The sequence below is a fragment of the Lithobates pipiens genome, unplaced genomic scaffold, assembly GCF_037356315.1.
Source record: "Lithobates pipiens isolate NorthernLeopardFrog02 unplaced genomic scaffold, aLitPip1_a1.2 Scaffold_27, whole genome shotgun sequence".
NCBI classification, from domain to species: domain Eukaryota; kingdom Metazoa; phylum Chordata; class Amphibia; order Anura; family Ranidae; genus Lithobates; species Lithobates pipiens.
The window spans coordinates 159,651,534-159,671,715 of record NW_027507788.1 but is presented as its reverse complement, the minus strand read 5'-3'; the positions used below and the strand labels follow the sequence as shown (position 1 = coordinate 159,671,715).

Here is a 20,182-nt window from a genome sequence, read left to right as displayed (position 1 = left end):
GTGGCTCGCAATTTAGAGCACTGGCTCTCACAGATCCAACAACATATTGAGGCAGGCACAGATAAGGAAACCATTCTGTCATCCTTCCCTACTATGCTGCGAGGGATCACTTACATAGCTGATGCCTCTGCTGAGTCCGTCCGCATGTCGGGCAGAACGGCGGCTCTAGCCAATTCGGCCAGAAGGGCCCTCTGGTTAAAAACATGGCCAGGGGATAATGCCTCCAAGATAAAGCTATGTGGGATACCCCTGACGGGGGACCTCCTGTTTGGCCCAGGGCTAGAGACGGTTCTAGACCGGACAGCGGACAGGAAAAAGTCCTTTCCTCTCAAACGGAATACCCCCGTACCAACCAAAAAGGGGTTTCGCCCGCAGGGGTGTAGGGAAACCTCTAAACCAGGGGGGAAAAAGAAAACCTGGCCCCAAAAAGGCAGGGGCAGAGGAGGGGCGATTTTTCGCCCTCCTATCCAGCCCCGTAAAACCCAGTGACTTTCCAGCTACAGTGGGAGGAAGACTGGGGGCCTTTCTTCCACAGTGGGAGACAATATCCCCCAATCAATTTATTTTAGGGGTAATAAGAAGGGGGTACCTCTTGGAATTCCTAAGACCACCCCCTCAAAGGCTCCTTGTCACGCATCTACCCAGGTGCATGGTAAAGGCCGAGGCCTTGCTAGAAGCTCTGAGGGAATTGGAGAATCAGGATGTTATTCTCAGGGTCCCAAAAGCAGAAGAGGGAAGGGGGTTTTATTCTCACATCTTCATAGTGAAAAAACCCTCAGGGAAGTTCAGGTTGATTCTGAACTTAAAGCCCCTGAACGCTTCAGTGACATACAAAAGATTCCGCATGGAATCGATCTTTTCAGTAAAGGCGCTTCTGCCCCACAACTGTTTCATGGTATCCCTGGATCTACGGGACGCGTATTTACACATCCCTATAGCGGAAGCCTCGCAGAGGTTTCTACGCCTTGCCATAGATCTGGGCGGAGAAACAATACACTTTCAATTTCAGGCCCTGCCAGTCGGGCTATCCTCTGCACCCCGCATATTTACCAAAGTCCTGGCAGAAGCCATGGCCTTTCTTCGGCTCCAGGGGATATGTATAATTGCCTACCTGGACGACCTGCTTTTATTTGCAGCATCCCCAACACAGTTGGTCAGGGATCTCGATCTAACCAAAGGGGTCCTTACAGACCTGGGGTGGCTTCTGAACTTGGAAAAGTCCAGCCTGATCCCCTCACAACAGATCTCCTATCTAGGTTTCCTGTTGGACTCGACACTGTTGAGAGTTTTTCTACCAAGAGAAAAGGTATAAAAACTGGACAGTGCGGTGGCCTCTCTTCAGAGCAACCAGCTGGTTTCCATAAGGGTTCTGATGTCAGTACTGGGTCTCCTTACATCCACCCTTCCAGCAGTGCAGTGGGCAGGGCTACACTTTCGCCCCCTACAGTCCTTCATCCTAGGGGTATGGGACCACAGTCAGGAGGCCCTAGACACCCTAGTTCATATTCCACACCAGGTAAAGAGATCCCTCTGGTGGTGGAGGAAAGTGACAAATCTGTCGCAAGGTCGTCTGTGGCTCATCCCGATTTCTCGGGTAGTAACCACAGACGCAAGTGGAAAAGGTTGGGGGGCACATTTGGGTTCCCTTCTAGCCCAGGGCACTTGGGGGGACGGCGAGTTGACTCGATCGTCCAACTGGAAAGAACTAAGGGCAGTGGGACTAGCCCTCAAATTCTTCAAAAAAGAGCTCCGGGGGCACCACATTCAGGTGCGGTCGGACAACTCTTCCGTAGTGGCCTATTTGAACAAACAGGGTGGCACGAGAAGCGGAACCCTGTTGTCTTTAGCGACAGAGATTCTGTCCTGGGCCGAAACCTACACCCTTTCGCTCTCAGCAGTTTTTCTGAGGGGAGAGAAAAACGTGGTAGCAGACTTTCTCAGCCGAAAGAGGCTGAGGGAGGGCGATTGGGTTCTCAACCAGGAGGTCTTCAATCTCATAATAAGGAGATGGGGGTCTCCGGAGGTGGACCTGTTCGCGTCCAGAAACAATGCAAAAACCCCCTGTTTTTTCTCCCTAAAAAGGGGAGAAGGAGCCTTAGGGGTGGACGCTTTGAGCCAGAATTGGCACTTCAGAACTTGCTATGCCTTCCCACCTCCAGCGTTGTTGCCAGCAGTTCTGAGAAAGTTTCAGATGGAAAGCACATCTCTGATTCTGGTGGCTCCACATTGGCCCAAGAGAGCATGGTTCTCAATACTAAAGCAGTTGGCGGTAGAACCTCCCTTACTCTTGCCCCCTCGGGACGATCTCCTCTCTCAGGGGCCAGTCCTCTGCCCACAGGTACGCCAGTGGAAGTTAGCGGCCTGGCTACTGAGGAGGGTTTATTAAAATCTAAGGGATTTTCACAGAGACTAGTTTCTACCCTCCTGGACAGTAGGAAAAAGGAAACTCGCCAGATCTATGAAAAGGTCTGGTTGCGTTTCAACAAGTGGTGCGCAGAGAACTCTTTCCCAGTACGGAGCTCCTCCGCAGTGTTTGGAATTTTTACAATGTGGGGCAGATAAGGGCTTATCCATTAGTACCCTTAGGGGTCAAGTATCAGCCCTCAGTGTTTATTTAGAGGATCATTTGGCTGCCAACCCATGGGTAGTCAGGTTCTTTAGAGCCCTGTCCAGACAGAGACCGGTCCAGGGTCTGTCCTTTCCCAGATGGGATTTATCTTTAGTTTTGCAGAGCTTAACTGGACCCCCCTTTGAGCCTTTAAAGGAGTGTTCTCTGAGAGAGCTTACTCTGAAGACAGTGTTTCTGGTAGCAGTGACAACTGCTAGGAGAGTCAGTGAGATGGAGGCCTTATCAGTCAGGGCTCCCTTTTGCGTTATTTTTCCGGATCGGATAGTTTTGAAGACCGATCCAGCCTTTTTGCCGAAAGTGGCATCCAGCTTTCATAGAAGCCAGGAAATTGTTTTGCCCTCTTTTTGTCCCAATCCCTCCGGTGAGAAGGAACTAAAATTCCATTATTTGGATGTTAGGAGATGTATCCTACACTATCTGGAACTGACCAAGTCATTTAGAAGGTCAGATTCCTTATTTATTTTGTTTTCCGGGGCCAGGAAAGGTTGTAAGGCGTCCCGGCGCACTATTGCTAGGTGGCTCAGAGTAGCCATCGAGCAGGCTTATTTAGTTGCAGGGAAAGAAATCCCAGTGGGTATTAAAGCACACTCCACTAGAGCTATGGCAGCCTCCCAGGCAGAAAGAGCGGGAGCAACGCCAGAGCAGATTTGCAGAGCAGCAACATGGTCCAGCTATTCCACTTTTGTAAAACACTACAGAGTGGATCTGGTGTCGGCAGGTGAGCAGACCTTTGGGCGAAAGGTCTTGCAAGCTGTAGTCCCACCCTAACTGGTAAGTGCTCGCTTATCCTCTCATAGTGGCTGTCCTGAAAGACGATTAGGGAAAATTAGAGTTACGCTTACCGGTAACGTCTTTTCCAGTAGTCTTTCAGGACAGCCCTAGTTCCCACCCGAAAATTGGGGGGAGTCTTACAAAAGACCAGAGCGCAGCAAGATAATGGTATTTGATGAATATGTTATTAATGTGTTCTTGTGTCTCCCCAGCTGGCCGGAGGTATTCTCTATTATAAACTGAGGTCCGGCAGGGGAAGTAAGAATTTATGGGCTGGCGCAGTGTTTCCAGAGGAAGAGGAGGAGTCTATCTCTCATAGTGGCTGTCCTGAAAGACTACTGGAAAAGACGTTACCGGTAAGCGTAACTCTAATTTTTGTTTGGTCGCCATGTCGCACGACCACACAATTGTCAGTTAAAGCAACGCAGTGCCGAATCGCAAAAAGTGCTCTGGTCAGGAAGGGGGTAAAATCTTCCAGGGCCGAAGTGGTTAAAGACACGTTTTGGTATCTGTTTACATGGTGTAACATCTTTCACATACAAAAAAATCGGGCTAACTTTAATTTTTTTATATATTCCTGAAAATGCATTTTAAAAATTGCTGTGCAGATACCATGTGGCATAAAAACTACCATTTTATTCCCTAGGGTCTCTGCTAAAATATATATATATATATATATATATATATATATATATATATATATATATATATATATATATATATATATATATATATATATATATATATATATAATTTAAAAAATTTTAGGGTTCTAACATTTTCTAGCAAAAATAGGATAATTTTTACATGTAGGTGAAAAGTGTCAGAATTGGCATAGGTGGCAAGTGGTTATAGTAATTACTGTATGCAATATACAAGTTATTATGGTTATTTACTATCATTTCAAAAACTACTCAAGCAGGTCGCTTAACGGACAAATTACTGAAGTTTTAACTTCAACTCAGTAATTTCACAGTAAATCATTTTATTATTTTCTAGCATATAAATATGATTTTTCTTGATTAAAACAGTATCTTTTCAATAGCAGCATATTCTAATTCCCCCTCTTAAAGCGGTAGTAAACCCGAAATTTTTTTTAACACCTGCAAAGCAAAAGGCATAATGAGCTAGTATGCACCGCATACTAGCTCATTGTGAAATACTTACCTTAGAACGAGGCCCCGACATGTGGCCCGATCCACGCCGAGGGAGCTGACAAGCTCCCTCTGCGTTTCTTCCGGGTATCGTGGCTCCGGCGCTGTGAGTGGCCGGAGCCGCGATATCGTCACTCCCGCGCATACGCGCGGGAGATTTCATTCCGGCCGGTCGGCCACTGCCGGATTTTCAGGCCGAGAATCCCCTTGTGCGCATGCGCCGCTGCAGTCAGCGGCGCATACCGAGGGAAATATCTCCTAAACCGTACAGGTTTAGGAAATATTTTTTTTTTTTACCTACAGGTAAGCCTTATTATAGGCTTTCCTGTAGGTAAAAGTTTAAAAAATGAGTTTACAACCACTTTAACTGTGTGAGAACACATGGGATTATGGGTAAATCTTATACACATAAACCCATGTTGGTTAGTTTATTTTATTTATTTATTTTTTAGTGTAGGTGTCTTTTTTTTTTTTTTATTTTATTTTTTATTTTTTATTTTTTTTTAGACACATTTCCCCCTTCTATGATGCTGCAGGCGTGCCTCTACTGCAGAATTTTTATTGGACAGCTTGGTCCAAGCTTCCAAGCTGTCCATTGAGCTCAGTGCTTCTGATGAGGAGAGGCTCTGTGAGCTCATCTTCTCAGTCCACTGCAAACAGAGTTCCAGCTTGTATTTAAACTGGCCGCTCTATATGTAGCTTCTCATGGGCCGCGCAAGGAGCCCCGTATCTCTGGAAGGTCCTAGGAGCCCCAAATTCAGTTACCAACCCCCCCCCCCCCCCCAAATTTGGGGTCTCTGTGACCCCAGGTCGCTGAGCTACGACCCTCGATCTTTGGAGAGGGGATTGTTCGTGGCAGGTGAGGCTCTTCCTCCCCTGACTGCACATCCATGGTGCATGAGGCCTTATAGTGTGAACCAGGTCTTCGTTTCTGCAGGTATATTGTACAGTATCGAGTAAAATGTAATTTGCCAACAGATGTTCAATGCCAGTGAAGAGATGAAGATGGCCTCCAATTACCCTTATATACGAATATTCACAGCTGCCCTAGAACAATCTGATGTAGAACTCCAAGATCTTGCCAAGGTGGACCTGCCGTGGTCACTTCCAAGTGCTGGTGAGGCTCTCCTTGTATAATGCATATGATGGGTCCACTTAGATAATTACAATATGAGTTTAACATTGATGTTATTTGCTCCTGTTCTGGAGGTAACGTCAACAAGGAAGAATCAACACGGCTTAGGGTTTTTAGAGAAAATTTTTTTTAAAAAACTCACGCTTGGGGTGGGACTTCCTGCTTCTGCCTATGGACTGCCTGGGTCAGTGATGGCGAACCTTGGCACCCCAGATGTTTTGGAACTACATTTCCCATGATGCTTATCCACACTGCAGAGTGCCCGAGCATCATGGGAAATGTAGTTCCAAAACATCTGGGGTGCCAAGGTTCGCCATCACTGGCCTGGGTGATTCCTCCTCCCCGTCCCCTCCCTCTCAGCAATTTTCTGGGAAACGGTCCCAGAAGATTGCCTGTCCACCGGGCGAGCGAATGTGCAGTGCGTACCTGGCCGTGAAGCCGCAAGCTGTCACAGCTGGGTGCCCAGTTTCAATGTAGGCGCTGAGGAGGGGGGAGAGGAGCAAGGCTCAGTCCGGCTGCATCTCTGGACCGTGGGACAGGTAAGTGTCTGCTTTATTTAAAAGTCAGCAGCTAAACTTTTTGTAGCTGCTGACTTCTAATAAACAAAAGCCTGGAACTGCGCTGTAATTAGCATAGCCCAGTGACAATCACACTCGGGCTGCTGGCACCTAGATTGGGTCCTGCAAGCTGGAAAATCTTTGTGCTGGGTGCAGCTGAGAGTGGCATTAAGTGACAGCGCAGTGTGAGATTGGCCAGTCCTTTGTCAGGAGTTTGCGGGAAGGGAAGGGATCTGATGCAGCGTCTCCTTCGCGGGAGGACAATGGGAAGGTAAAAATGTAAGCGGGTTAAACCCCACCAATCTAGCGCTAATGGTTTTGTTTGCTTTTCTTAAAAAGAAACCCTCGGACATGGCGACTTCACCTACTTCTCCGCTGTGTGCTGGGTGTTTGGGCGACATTTGGCACAAAGGCTGAAGCAACCAATAGGACTGGTGGAATCCACCTGGGGAGGCACTCCGGTTGAGGCTTGGTCATCGAAAACTGCTCTGAAGAAATGTGGACTGTCGCAAGCAACAGACAATTCAGACAGGTGAGTAAATCACAATGCACAAATCTGGGTAGACTAAGAATTCTGAACCATATTTTTACAGGCAGGACACATACTATCCTCTTCTCCCCCCCCCCCCCCCCTTTTTTTTTTTTGTGGTACTGTGTCTGTCTGTAATACCAGATATTTATTGCCTCACAGAGCTCACATTACACCTTCTGCCAAAGCCTTCATCCCCTGTTCTGGTGGAAGAATGGCACCATTTTTGTGTGTGTGTGTGTGTGTGTGCACATCTTCTTTTTTTTTTTATTTTTTTTTTTTTTTGGGGTTTACTCATTATGTATTATGGTTTTCTATACTGCACACTAACTGCATCCTTTTATTTTTCTATAAGTTTTCAATATTTTGACATACTTGCCGGACCATCCATTTACTCCGTCTTGTGGAATGCCATGATTCATCCTTTCCTCAACATGACCATTAAAGGAGCGATATGGTATCAAGGTAAATCTTATTCCATGATTGTAGTATGACCCATTTATAAAAGCTCTGACATTGGCTATTGTATAAATAAGTGAGCGTGATCAAAATCTGCTTTGTGATGCACCAAAATTTTGGTGCCAAAACTGAAAATTCAGAAATATATATTATATTATATTTCAACTTTTTTAATATCACAATATAAATTTTTTGGCCATTATAGGCACCTTTTTGAAGCGGTGTTAAAAATTCTGCTTGCTGCATTTTTGGTGTAGGTGGGCAGACTGCATCAAAAATGCACCTGTTGCATATTTTGATAGAGATATATATATTGTTGTTGTTGTTATTGTTGTTATTTTTTTTTATATTGTTGTTGTTATTATTGTTGTGTGTTTTTATAATATAAAAAAAAAAAAAAAATTTATTATGAGACACATGACCTATGAAAAAACACACCATAAGCAAGGTAAAATCACGTCAAAATTGCAGGCATGTTATCCTACGTTCAATTGTCAATCGTTATCAGATTTTATTTTTTGGCACAATGCTGAAAACATTTTTAGGATGATGATTTTTCAGCCGTCGCATTTTCAGTGCATCACCATCCGCTCACCGAGTGTTTTATTTGTCAGTTATTTACTATATGGCCAAAAGTATTAAAGCCACTCATTACTCAACGAGTTCAAGTAAATTTTTGACAGGTGTGCTCTTCCATCCTTGTGGTAAGTTTGGGGAAGCTCTTTACTGTCTCACCATGATTGTGCCCCCCCTCCCATAGCTCCATGGACAAAGACATGGTTTGACCAGCTTGGTTTGGAGCAATTCGTTTTTTGTATAGACCCGCGACCTCAACTCTACTAAACACCTTTTTGGGATGCATTGGAACATCGATTGTGAGCCAGGTCTTCTCATCCAACATCAGTACCTGACCTCACAAATTGGCACAAATTCTGCAGACACTCTAAAATCTTGTGGAAAGCCTTTACAGAGGAGTGGCGGATGCTATAGCTGCAAAAGGGTGCCAGTTCCATATTGGCAATGGTTCTGGAATGGGATGTTCAAGTGCACTGCAAAAAAATGACTTCATAACCGTACATGAATCTTCAGCTATGATGACCACTTAATTTTCTACCTGGACAAACTGTTCCTTTTTCGGTAATGGTGCTGTATCGATTGAACCTCTCACTTTGCAGTCCTTTTCTGACCCTATTCTTTTATCACATTTTTATTATAATGAAAGAGCAGCAGTGCTTTGCAGGGATTTTAACCCTTTCTCTGCCGCTAACAGGGGTAATACCGCCGCTAAAAAAATGGTGCCATTTTTACCGCCATTTAAAATTATAGACTGATCATTTTTGTCAGTGGGCAAATGTATAAAATCAGCAGGGGATCAAATACTTTTTTTTTTTTTTTTTTTTCCCCACACTGTAGTTTGTGTAATTTAATTTAACCCATGGTGATAAGCAGATTACACTTCAGCTTTAAAACTGAAAGGTATTTAAAACAAAACTGCTCTCTTAACACTCCCATGATATTTTCAATGGAAAGAAGGGGCACTGCTCGCCAACTGAGTGAATTAGTATGCGGATAAATGTGGCCTCTGCCAGTACCGCTCCAGCCATGCTCTGATGTGTTTTGTCCTGGTGGCTGAAGCCACATACTAATGCACTGGGTTGGTGAGCGGTGCCCCTTCCAACTGAATGTTTCTACCCCCCTAAATGGTGCATGATGCCCATTCCCTTCACTGCAACTGGTGGAGGGGGGGAGCAGAATCTATTTCCGCTTTGAGTGGCGCTGCAGATTTCACTTGGATCACTCCCATGATATTGTCACCTTGTAACAAGTTGTTGTCTGTGCTGATTTCAGGGGAGCAGAACACAGTCCTGAACACGGATCTGTATAATTGCACTTTTCCGGCCCTCATCTCAGACTGGAGACTTAACTTCCACGAGGGCTCCCTCGGCCAGACAGACCCCAGCTTCCCCTTTGGCTTTGTTCAGGTAACATTATTATTTATTTATTTTTAAGAAAGTGGAGTCCTTAGCTTGGATTGCAGCTAAAATACTTGTAAGGTTTGGGGGATTGTTCCCATGCTGAGGCCTATAGTAAAGTCTATACTGGCGAGTTCAAAACCCCTGTAACCTTCAGGTTAACTGCTTTTGTCAGGTTCCTTGTACACACCATCTGGGATCATGCACTTGCATAAAGATTGGTCCAGTCAAGCATTTTTATTAAATCACTGTAGCGGTTCTATACACAGACCAGCATTTATGGCCGTAGTCTAAACCATTACCTTAAGCTACGTGAAAATGATCGCCTAGTCGAATTTGGCTTATTTGTACTGATCGTCCCTCATCGTACTCAAAATATATTCTGGTCAAATACTATTCTCTGCTCTATTGCCATCGAATAATCTGTCTGGGCCCCGTTTTCCCCCAAAGGGGAATGTGTAAGTTGGTACTTTGAACCTTTTTATCCTTCTTTTTGTGGGCTCTCCTTGTAGACTCGCACACTGCACTTTTTTTATTTATTTATTTTAACCCAACATTTCATATTCCTGATCTGTACCGTGTACTTGTACAAAAAAGTCTCCTAATGTTTGGATTGCTGCTTTTGTGTGAATTCCCTGGTGTTCCTGCCAGTCCCTCTGCTTTCCTATCAAAAAGTGACCACACTAGGCATGAGAGCACACAGTGGACAGTTCCCTAGCTGTGGTGAGAGCTCTGCCTAATCTTCTCCAATGATCAGACGTGTGCTGATGCACATTTCTCTGCAGCTAGTTGGCACAAAAACCCTTTTAGGTTAAAGGATATATTGCACTCAAACTGGAAGCAACTGCAGGTCCCAGCAATCCCCCTACATGTGGAAGGTTCCTAGAGGCAGGTGAGACTTTCACTAACCAGCATTTCAACTTTCTTACACGTTTGCACAAAAATTCTTGTTGGCGCACTCGCTCTGATGTTCGGAAGCTCTTAAAGCCTAACTGTATTGTTGATTTGGGGGGGGGGGTGGGTTTGTGATCCTGCAGATATGGCTCCCCTGTGTAAGGGAGCACTTGACACCAGCGGTGACCTCACCCATAGGCTCCCATTGCCCAGCCGTTGTTGGTACTCCCTCCTCCCTGAAGCAGCCGCTGTAGTATCTAGTTTAGATCTAGTAATGGATATATATAGTGCAAGGGCCTGTCTGATTGGATACTGACTTGTTGAATAGATTAGGTAGGTGTTCATGTTACCCAGTTTTAGTAAATCTAAAGTTGATTGTGCAGCCAGACTGTATTGCGTTGTAATATAACTTTTATTTTTTTTTATTTTTTTGCTCATTTGTTCCCCAGCTGTCTACATATCAGAAATCCCAACAAAAAGACAACTATCCTGTGATCCGATGGCACCAGACTGCAGATTTTGGCTACACACCTAATTCAAAGATGCCAAACACATTCATGGCTGTGACAATGGACCTCGGAGATGAAACGTCACCGTACGGCAGGTCAGATGAAAGGAATGCATTTCTCTTCTTACAGATCTGTTTTCTGTGTCATGAAGTTCTGATTTGAAATCCACAGATTAATTTTGTATGCCAGCTGTTTTTCCCATCAAAGTAATTCTATATTTGTCCATCCAGTCTTGAGCTGTACACAGTTCTGTTGCACAGTACAGTGCCAGAACGCTTGTCATGTAACTGGACAGTAAAAGGAGAAGCCGCATGCTGATCTGGATATTGAGACATGATTATTTTTTATTTATTTTTCTCTTTGCTGAATTCAGTAACGTTTACTCCCTCAACCTGTGATTGGGTAGTGAAGGAAAAGCAGCAGACTGATTACAAGCTCATCTGTCCCTCTACTCTCTTCTACCATCAGCATGTTCCATATGAGCACAACTGATTGGGTCCTTGTGCTGCCTATCCCTACCCCAGTCTGAGCTCTGCTGCACAGGGATTGTGAGAAGCCAATACCAAATTAGATTTGGGTACCTACTGTACACTGCATATAAAAAAAAAATACAATTAATGATATATTTATATCTGCCTAGTAATCTGCGTTATTCCTGTTGCTGTGAGTATGGAAACCTCTGATACATCAAGTGAATACCTCTTCCTGTGCATTACCAGTTACTTCACTACCATTCTTCCAATCGATTTCTCAGTTGGTTTTGGTAGGCAATGGCTATGGCCAAAACTACCCTATCCAGACAATACACATGCGAATGGTTAAAGCTGAATTCCAGAAAAGCCAAAGAGCCATGTGTATTCTTCCTTGAATCTTGGTGTGCTTTGTGTATTTCTTCCAGATCTGTGCAGTAATCGGTGTGTACAGGAGCTTCCTGTAATAAAGACCACACTCACTGATGCTCTCACTTGTGCAAGGTGGCTGGTCTTGTCCCCGCCCCCTCCTATAGTCTTCTGCAGGCGGCCTGTAGTGGGTGGGGCTTGCTGGATCACTCCCACAGCTCTGCTCTCTGTACAAGCAGTGATGATGTAATATCTGGTCTTGAAAAGACATTTGGTGCTCGCGAAGTGGCATTATATCCTTTTGTGGTTTTTGAGGACAATGCCTGGAGTTCGGCTTTAATAACATCTCTTTATCTGTATTTTCCAGCATTTAGAGTATTTTTGACACCTTTTTTGTTCTTAGTAACTCCACTGTCTAAACATCCAAGAAATACTTTAGCATATCAAACAATGGGAAATTATGTGTGTGTGTGTATATAAAAATGATATTATAACAAACCCTTACAATCACTTTAATATTCAACCAGCAGAAAACTTCAGCCTCAGATTGTACTGAAGGGGTGTTTATTTTTCCCTTTCCAGTGTTCACCCGCGGGATAAAGAGACGGTGGGGTACAGGCTCTATCTCGGGGCACGCGCCATAGCCTACGGCGAGAAAGAAGTCCAGTTTCAGGGTCCATTTCCAGTTCGCATTGATGTCTATTATGAATACATGTACATGAATATTACATATGACCAGAAGCTCCTAATCACTGGAACCTGTGATAATATGTTTGAGGTAAGGAGGGAAGAAGTAATTACAATTTATTTTTTTGTACAGATAGTCTGCTTAATCACTGTGTATCACCTGACTTGGGCTGACCATACACAGTGCCAATTTCTTTCTTGCAACCATGGGTGGGGGAAGCCGTCCCCGCTGGGAGAAGGCAGTGATTACTGCTGGCGGCTATACCAACTGCTTGCGATAATCGGCAGGCTGGTTGGTCCCAAGTTGATCAATTTTTAACTTTGCACATTCAGCCTGTTAATGGTTCACGTTTCAAACCATGTGTGGTTGGCCTAACTGGAGCAGCTCTACACAATTTTGTTGGGGGGGTGGTGTGCTTGGAATATAGGTGGGGGAGCCATGTCCCAGACTATGAATTCCGTATTTATAGCAGATGTAATGTGAAGAGAAATGCTTTAGCAGCCCATAGATGAGGGATTTAGGTCTATATTTGTTGCATAGTAGGTAAGGTTGAATAAAGACAATGGTCCATCCAGTGCAGCCTGTGTTGGTGTATGTGTGTCAGTGTCTAAAACATTTCCCTTATCCCTGCATGTTGTGTTCACTGAGATGCACGTCCGGGGGGGGGGGGGGGGGGTAGAAGTAGCTGCAGTTTGAACTTGCATGCTATTGCTCAGATCTTTCTCCATCCTTGGTTCTACCCCTTGGTGATTAGTTTGCATTTATGTTTGTGTGTGTGGTGTGTGTTTTTTTTTTTTTTTTTTTTTTTTTTTTTTTTGCATCACTTTACATTAAAAGTTATTGCCCTGCTCATTTCTGTGTCATCTGCAAAAACTGAAATTGAGCTATTTTTATATTAACCTTTTATATCCTTTATGAATAAATTGAACAGAATTTGTCCCAAGAAAGCCTTGTGGTACCCCACTCCAGTCATAGTACACGTTGTTATCACCACCCTTTGGACGTGCCCCTGTAACCAGTTTTCTATCCAAGAACAGACCTTATGGTCTGAAGTCAATGGGTGAGCATGAAAAATGCATCAAAATATCAAGATTCAAGTGTGAGTCTAGCCAGACAAAAGCTCCAAGCCTTTCCCAGTTTTTGACTAGGCTTTGAAAATTGTGACTATAAAAGTGTGTGTGTGTGTGTGTGTGCGCTTGCCATGACAGTGACCTACGCTTTGTTTGTCTCCAGGTATATTGCAGCCCTGCCAAAGGCCAAAGCTACAAGTGGGTTCCTGTACCGGCCTCCTATCTGGTTATATCTCCAGAAACGGTCACCATTTCATTTGATGGATGCCCTGATGCTCAAGGAGTCCGCTATGCCTGGAATGACTGGCCATGCGAGTATAAGCAATGTTCGCTCTACAGTGTCCACAAGAAGCTTCCTGCTCCGCTATTTGTGAAATATTTTTCCACTTGAACCCTCTGCTCTGATTTCAACCACCTCCACCCCCACCCTCAACCCCTGCCGTATACACGCTGAGCTAAACTTCTTCCTCTTTTATTGGCACCTGTGGGGAGGCTCAGCACACAGGCGCTTTGTGCCCAGTGCAGTATGACAAATATAAAGCTGAGCTCCGGGCAAACTCCTAAAATACTCCAGAATACGTATGACTTGTATAATATGATTTACCTGCTTAAAGATCTGCATTTCTGCATATGTGTGTGGTTGTGGGGGTGTTTGGTTTTTGCCACACAGCATAATTCTGTCTGGCAGAGGAGAGGTTCGGATTTTTCTCTGCTGCAGTTTCACTTTTTTACTTGCAGGTCCCCCCACCCTTGTCCTTTTGACTGGACAATAAAAGCTGAATCGGAGGAGTGATGAGCTAATCACTCTTGCAATCTGCTCTATCCTATCAGCGTGCACTGCAACATGCTTAACCACTTCAATACAGGGCATTTTCACCCCCTTCCTGCCCAGACCAGCTTTCAGCGCTGCAACATTTTGAATGGCAATTGTGCGGTCATGCAACACTGTACCCATATGAAATTTTGATCCTCCTAGTTCCCCCCCCAATAGAGCTTTCTTTTGGTGGTATTTGATTACCTCTGCGGTCTTTATTTTTTGCACTATAAATAACAAAAATTGAAAAAACTATTTTTTACTTTTTGCTATAATAAATATCCCAATTGAAATTTTTCGTGTTCGTCTACATGTTTTTGGTAAAAAATCGCAATACGCGTATATTTGTGCAAAAGTTATAGCGCCTACAAAATAGTGTATGTATGAATTTTTTATTTCTAGTAATGACGGCGATCTGATTTGTCAGGGCTGTGATATTGCGGTGGACAAACTGGACACTTGACACTATTTTGGGACTGTTGACAACTGTACAGTGATCAGTGCTATAAATATGCACTTTTTACTGTATAAATGTCACTGGCAGGGAAGGAGTTAACACTAGGATGATCAAGGGGTTAAATGTGTTACCTAGGGGGAGGTGCCCAATCGGTGTCCCTATATAGAAGGAACACATGATCGGTCTCCTCTCCCCTGACATGACGTGGATCTGTGTCTTTACACACAGATCCACATCCCTGCTCTGTGACAAGTAATTGTGGGTGCCCGACGGACATTGGGGCTGCCGGGCACCCGCATCAGCTCCCGGGTGACGCAGCAGGCACACGCCCCCTAGATGGCCAGGAAGCCGAAGCTGTTGTATGACAGCTGCCTAGGATGAGAGCGCCATCTTGTGGCCGTAATAATACTGTACACGGGATGGGAAGTGGTTAATCGTTAACTGGTCCAGGAGGGAGTTGTCGGCCTCCCATAGCTGTGGGCAGCAGCCCCGTTGAAAGCAAATCCTGGGACCCCTTTCTTGGTCTCTCGTAATCGCTAACAGTCCCATTCGCAAGTGTAAATGGGGCCTAAAGAGTAAGTTCACCTTTTCATATTTTTTTGTGAAAAAGTGAACTTGCCCTTCAGACTCCATTCACACTTGCAAATGGAGCTATTGGCTCCAAATATCCTGGCCACTCCACTGGACCCTGCATGGTGCCCGTGCCTCACAAAACAAAACTTGGAGTGAGTATCCTTAACAATGTGCTTATTGGTCAGGGCTGAGCTGCTGACCAATGAGATGCTCGTCTGGGGCTTTTTTCATTTGGGTTCTTTCCAGGGCCATGTAAGGACCGCTACATGGGCATGACGGCTGCTATGAGCGATGGGGTCTGATTGGGTGGACAGGATATTTGGAGTTATTCTTTTACATTTTTCAGTGAAAAGGTGAATAATGTTTAAACCTGACTGCTCTGGCCTTCCAGGCTGAGGATATTTTCTGCGCACAATATTATATGCTGTTAATTTTGGATCTGTCCTATTTGTTTTGTGTTCTAAAATCTCCCCGTGTACACAGCCAGCACCCGACCCCCCCCCCCCCCCGGTAGGTTGAATGGGCTCTGTGTTCCGGGCCTGGCATGGTAGTGTAGGGCTGGCATGTGCCCAGGGACAGAAGGTGCACAGCAGAGACTGCCATCCCATCATAGAGGAGCTGGGTCACTGCAAATGCCAATCAGGGATACATTAAAACAATACAGAGATATTCTGAATTAATGAAAATGATAGTCGTCTAGATGTCCTGCTGGTCTACTTCTTTATACGTTGAGGTCCATAACACACAAATAATGGAATAGGAAAGGGTTAATGTTTTATTACCACCTGCATCCTACTGAGAGATTTCCTGTCCTGTAGACATAACTGGAATAGAGGAGAAATCCATCGGACGTTTTCCCCTCTGTTCCTGTGAGTACTAAAATGTTTCAGATTCTCATCACTTTACACCAGTTAGCATTGTCACTGAGAGAATGGGAATTTACCTAGACGGACATGGACAGATATAAAAATCAGACAGGGGACTAACCCTTCACTGCTCTGTGCAAACAGAAGTTTATTCTAGAAGTCTATTGTTGGTTAAATTTTTAAAGGAATATGTAAATCCAACATTTCATATTCCTGATATGTCTACTACACCATGTACTTGTAAGATTTGTATTTTATTTCTTTTTTTTTTTTGTGTAAAAATCCCTGGTGTTCCTGCTTTCCCACCAAAAACTGACCACACTAAGCATGAAAGCAGTGTGGTCCATTTTTCTCCTCCAATGATCAGACTTGTGGGGTCACTTGGGGGCGCATTTATGTTTTTTTTTTTTTTTTTTTTTTTTTTTTTATATCTATACATAAATGGGGTTTGCCTTTCATTTCTAGTCTTGTTTTGCAAGGTAAGGGTTCACATATGCGCACGACGATATACGGCTGCACAAATGGGTGTATCTGTACATCTCCTTTAAATCACTCATTGTGGCTGGCATCATGACATGGAGAGGCAGAAAGGGGAGAGGTAAACAAGGCATTTTCCTGCTTTGCCTAGCAATATGACCGGGATAGGGACAATTGTAGACAGATGCTCAGGTTGAACTGGATGGACTGGTCTTTATTCAACCTTACTAACTATGTAGCTATGACGGGGATCTTCGGCTCCCAATCATCAGGAGTAGTGATATGTCACGTTCTAGTGATCGCCCCCCTAGTGTTTAACCTCTTCCCTGCCAGTGTCATTTACACAGTAATCTGTGCATTTTTATACCACTGATCGTTGCATAAATGTCAGTGGTCCCAAAAATGTGTCAAGTGTCTGCCGCAATGTCGCAGTCACGATAAAAATTGCAGATCGCCACCATTACTAATAAAAATAAATAATTATAAAAATGCCATAAATCTATCCCCCAGTTTGTAGATGCTATAACTTTTGCACAAATCAATCAATAATATGCTTATTGCTCTTCTACATAAATTTTGGGGGAAAAAAAGGCCTAAACTGAGGAAAACCATTATATATTTTGGGGGGATATTTAGAATAGCAAAAAGTAAAGACTATTGCTTTAATTTTTCAGAATTGTCGCTTTTTTATATAATTTTTTTTTTTTTTTTTTTGCATACCCTAATTTTGACCCATCAATGTAACCACTGGGGGCCGATCAATGGGTTATGTAATGCAAACACATTATGACTGGTGGGAGGGGCAGACAGTACTGTACACGGCTTCCTGAAAACATCCCAGCACCCGGCCTCGGTACTCCTCTCAAGAATTCTCGGCTCGGATGTAAGCGGTGGGCTGGCTCTTGGGAGGAGATATGCAAGTTTCCACACTTTGAGGCTGGGTTCACACTGCTGCGGCTACGAGAACCAGATGTGATTCGCACCGCACTGCAGTGCAAATCACATCCGATCTCCGTAGCGATGCGAGTACAGCCATACAGATAGTATGGCTGAATTCGCATCGCTCCCGCAGCAAACTCGCACGGGACCCTTTTTTTGGTCCGCAACAGAATCGGATCGCATGGGTGTTCACACCATGCGATCCGATTCCTGTGCGAGTCGGCAGATCGCACTGCGATATGCGGACGGATCTGGGGGTGTCATTAACATATCATTGACACTTCCAGCCGTTCGCATAGGGCAGTGTGAACTGCCGGCGGGAGTAATGCGATGCGGGAAAACGCCGCGGATTCGCGGCGTTCCCGCATCGCAGCGGTGTGAACCCGGCCTGATGGGTATTCTAAGCAGGCTGTATTTACAAAGAGACTACCCAAGGTCAAGTACTGCTGAGCTTCCATGATTGAAAGAACTGAAATCAGGTGAATGAAAGGGGAATACTGGGGACAGTCAGGCTGAGGAGGAGAGAGCTAGATGATGCTGGAGGTCCTCCAGTCAGGAAATGAGGCGGCTGCAGCTTCTAATGCACATGTAAGAAGGCCATAAGCCCCTATAAAAGTACAATCCTGCCTGTGAAAACAGATGATTGCTTTAATTTTCTGTTGCTGAAAGAATGGAGTTTGTGACTCTTCATCATGCACAATGCTGGAATGTAAAATAAACATGAAAATTAATTTGTCTCAATAAAAGATTATATTTTTTCCTTAACAAATCTGGAGTTTTACTTTAACAGAAAAGCACTTCAGAGTGTGTGTGGAGAGAGTGATACCGAATGCAGATCTCCAGCCATTTGCTCTGATAGGTAGGGTTTGATAATCATGTTTTAGCCCACATTTACATGGACCTGTCAAATCGCATGCCAAATCAGTGACTATTGCCAGCAATGGCGCTGTCCGAATCGGCACCGCACCGATTCCGAAAGTAGTTCCTGTACTACGTTTTAGCTATTCAAATCGCCCCTGAAAATTGCCATCTGTGCAGGAACCCGGGGGGGAAGTGTAGTCCCCGGGCTCCTGAGCGGTGTATCTACGGAGCTGCACGCCATAGACTTAAACTGCTCAGACCATACACTGCATACTGTTTTCACATGAAAAGATATAATAAAATATTTACAAAAAATGTGAGAGGTTTACTCACTTTTGTGAGATATTGTGTGTGTGCATATATACAAGATTTTAGTAATGAGAACGGTATCAGCAGTAATCGGTATGGATTCAAGAAGAATCGTTCTTCCCAAACCAATCTATTAACCTTCTATGAGGAGGTGAGTTGCCATCTAGATAAAGTAAGGCCTGTAGACGTGGTGTATCTGGATTTTGCAAAAGTATTTGACACAGTTCCCCATAAAGATTTACTGTATAAAATAAGGTCCGTTGGCATGGATCATAGGGTGAGTACATGGATTGAAAACTGACTGCAAGGGCGTGTTCAGAGGGTGGTGATAAATGGGGAGTACTCGGAATGGTCAGGGGTGAGTAGTGGGGTCTCCCAGTGTTCTGTGCTGGGACCAATCCTATTTATAAGCTAATAAAGGGTCTGGAGGATATTAGTTATAAGGAAAGGTTGCGAGCACTGAACATTTTCACTTCTCTGGTGACCCCACAATAGGGATAAAACTTTTAGGCAGAAGGGAGTTTAACAAGGCACATGGTTACTCATTAAAATTAGAAGAAAAGAAGTTTAACCTTTAACTGCGTAGAGGGACATTGATAGTTTAACCACTTGCCGCCCGCCCTATAGGCAATTGACGGCGGCAAAGTGGTTTCATAATCCTGACTGGACGTCATATGACGTGATCAGGATTATGAGCCACTGCGTGCCCCCGGGGGCGCGCATCGCGGCGATCGTTGTTGCGGGGTGTCAGTCTGACACCCGGCAACTACGATCTCGGTAAAGAGTCTCCGACGGAGACTCTTTACCATGTGATCAGCCGTGTCCAATCACGGCTGATCACAGTGTAAATGGGAAGAGCTGGTGATCGGCTTTCCCTCACTCGCGTCTGTCAGACGCGAGTAGAGGAGAGCCGATCGGCTGCTCCTCTGACAAGGGGGGGTCTGTGCTGATCGATTATCAGCACAGCCCCCCCAGGATGCCCACACTGGACCACCAGGGAAAAGGTAATAAAGGTCATAATCCTCCCTAGACCACCAGGGATGCCAGTCAGCACAATGGGTGCCAATCAGTGCCCATAATGGATGCCAATCAGTGCCCACAATGGGCATCACTGATTGGCATGCATTATTGTTTGGCACTGATTGGCATCCATTACTATAGTATAACACCTGTGCCGCCTATGAGTGCCCACCTGTGCCGCCTATCCATGCCCACCTGTGCCGCCTATCCATGCCCATCCGTGCCGCCCATCTGTGCCAGCTATCAGTGCCAATTTGTGCCACCTATCAGTGTCCGTCCGTGTCGCCCATCAGTGCCGCCTTATCAGTGCCCATCAGTGTAGCCCCATCAGTGAAGGAGAAAACGTACTTATTTACATAGTTTTGAAACAAACAAAAAAAAAACATTTTTTTTTCCAAATTTTCGGTATTTTTTTATTTGTAGCGCAAAAAATAAAAACCGTAGAGGTGATCAAATACCACCAAAAGAAAGCTCTATTTGTGGGAAAAAAATGATAAAAATGTCATTTGGGTACAGTGTAGCATGACCGCGCAATTGTCATTCAAAGTGCGACAGCGCTGAAAGCTCAAAATTGGTCTGGGCAGGAAGGTGTTTAAGTGCCCTGTATTGAAGTGGTTAAAAAAAAAACGATTAGATAAGCACCTGAATGACCACAACAG

The 20,182-nt window shown here is 44.6% G+C and overlaps 2 protein-coding genes across 2 annotated transcripts in view; both read left to right on the top strand.

The window, feature by feature from the left end:
* Nucleotides 1-18,102, top strand: part of SIAE (sialic acid acetylesterase) — a 33,678-nt gene extending 15,576 nt beyond the window's left edge. The window contains exons 4-10 of the mRNA XM_077457770.1: nucleotides 5,533-5,671; nucleotides 6,586-6,778; nucleotides 7,131-7,240; nucleotides 9,083-9,216; nucleotides 10,551-10,705; nucleotides 12,032-12,227; nucleotides 13,371-18,102. Coding sequence (XP_077313896.1) covers nucleotides 5,533-5,671; nucleotides 6,586-6,778; nucleotides 7,131-7,240; nucleotides 9,083-9,216; nucleotides 10,551-10,705; nucleotides 12,032-12,227; nucleotides 13,371-13,598 — 1,155 coding nt within the window. The 3' untranslated portion in view covers nucleotides 13,599-18,102. The remainder of the gene's footprint in view (nucleotides 1-5,532; nucleotides 5,672-6,585; nucleotides 6,779-7,130; nucleotides 7,241-9,082; nucleotides 9,217-10,550; nucleotides 10,706-12,031; nucleotides 12,228-13,370) is intronic.
* LOC143934302 (large ribosomal subunit protein uL15) overlaps nucleotides 1-20,182 on the top strand; it is a 122,199-nt gene that overhangs the window by 6,620 nt on the left and 95,397 nt on the right. The gene's annotated exons all lie outside the window — the stretch shown is intronic.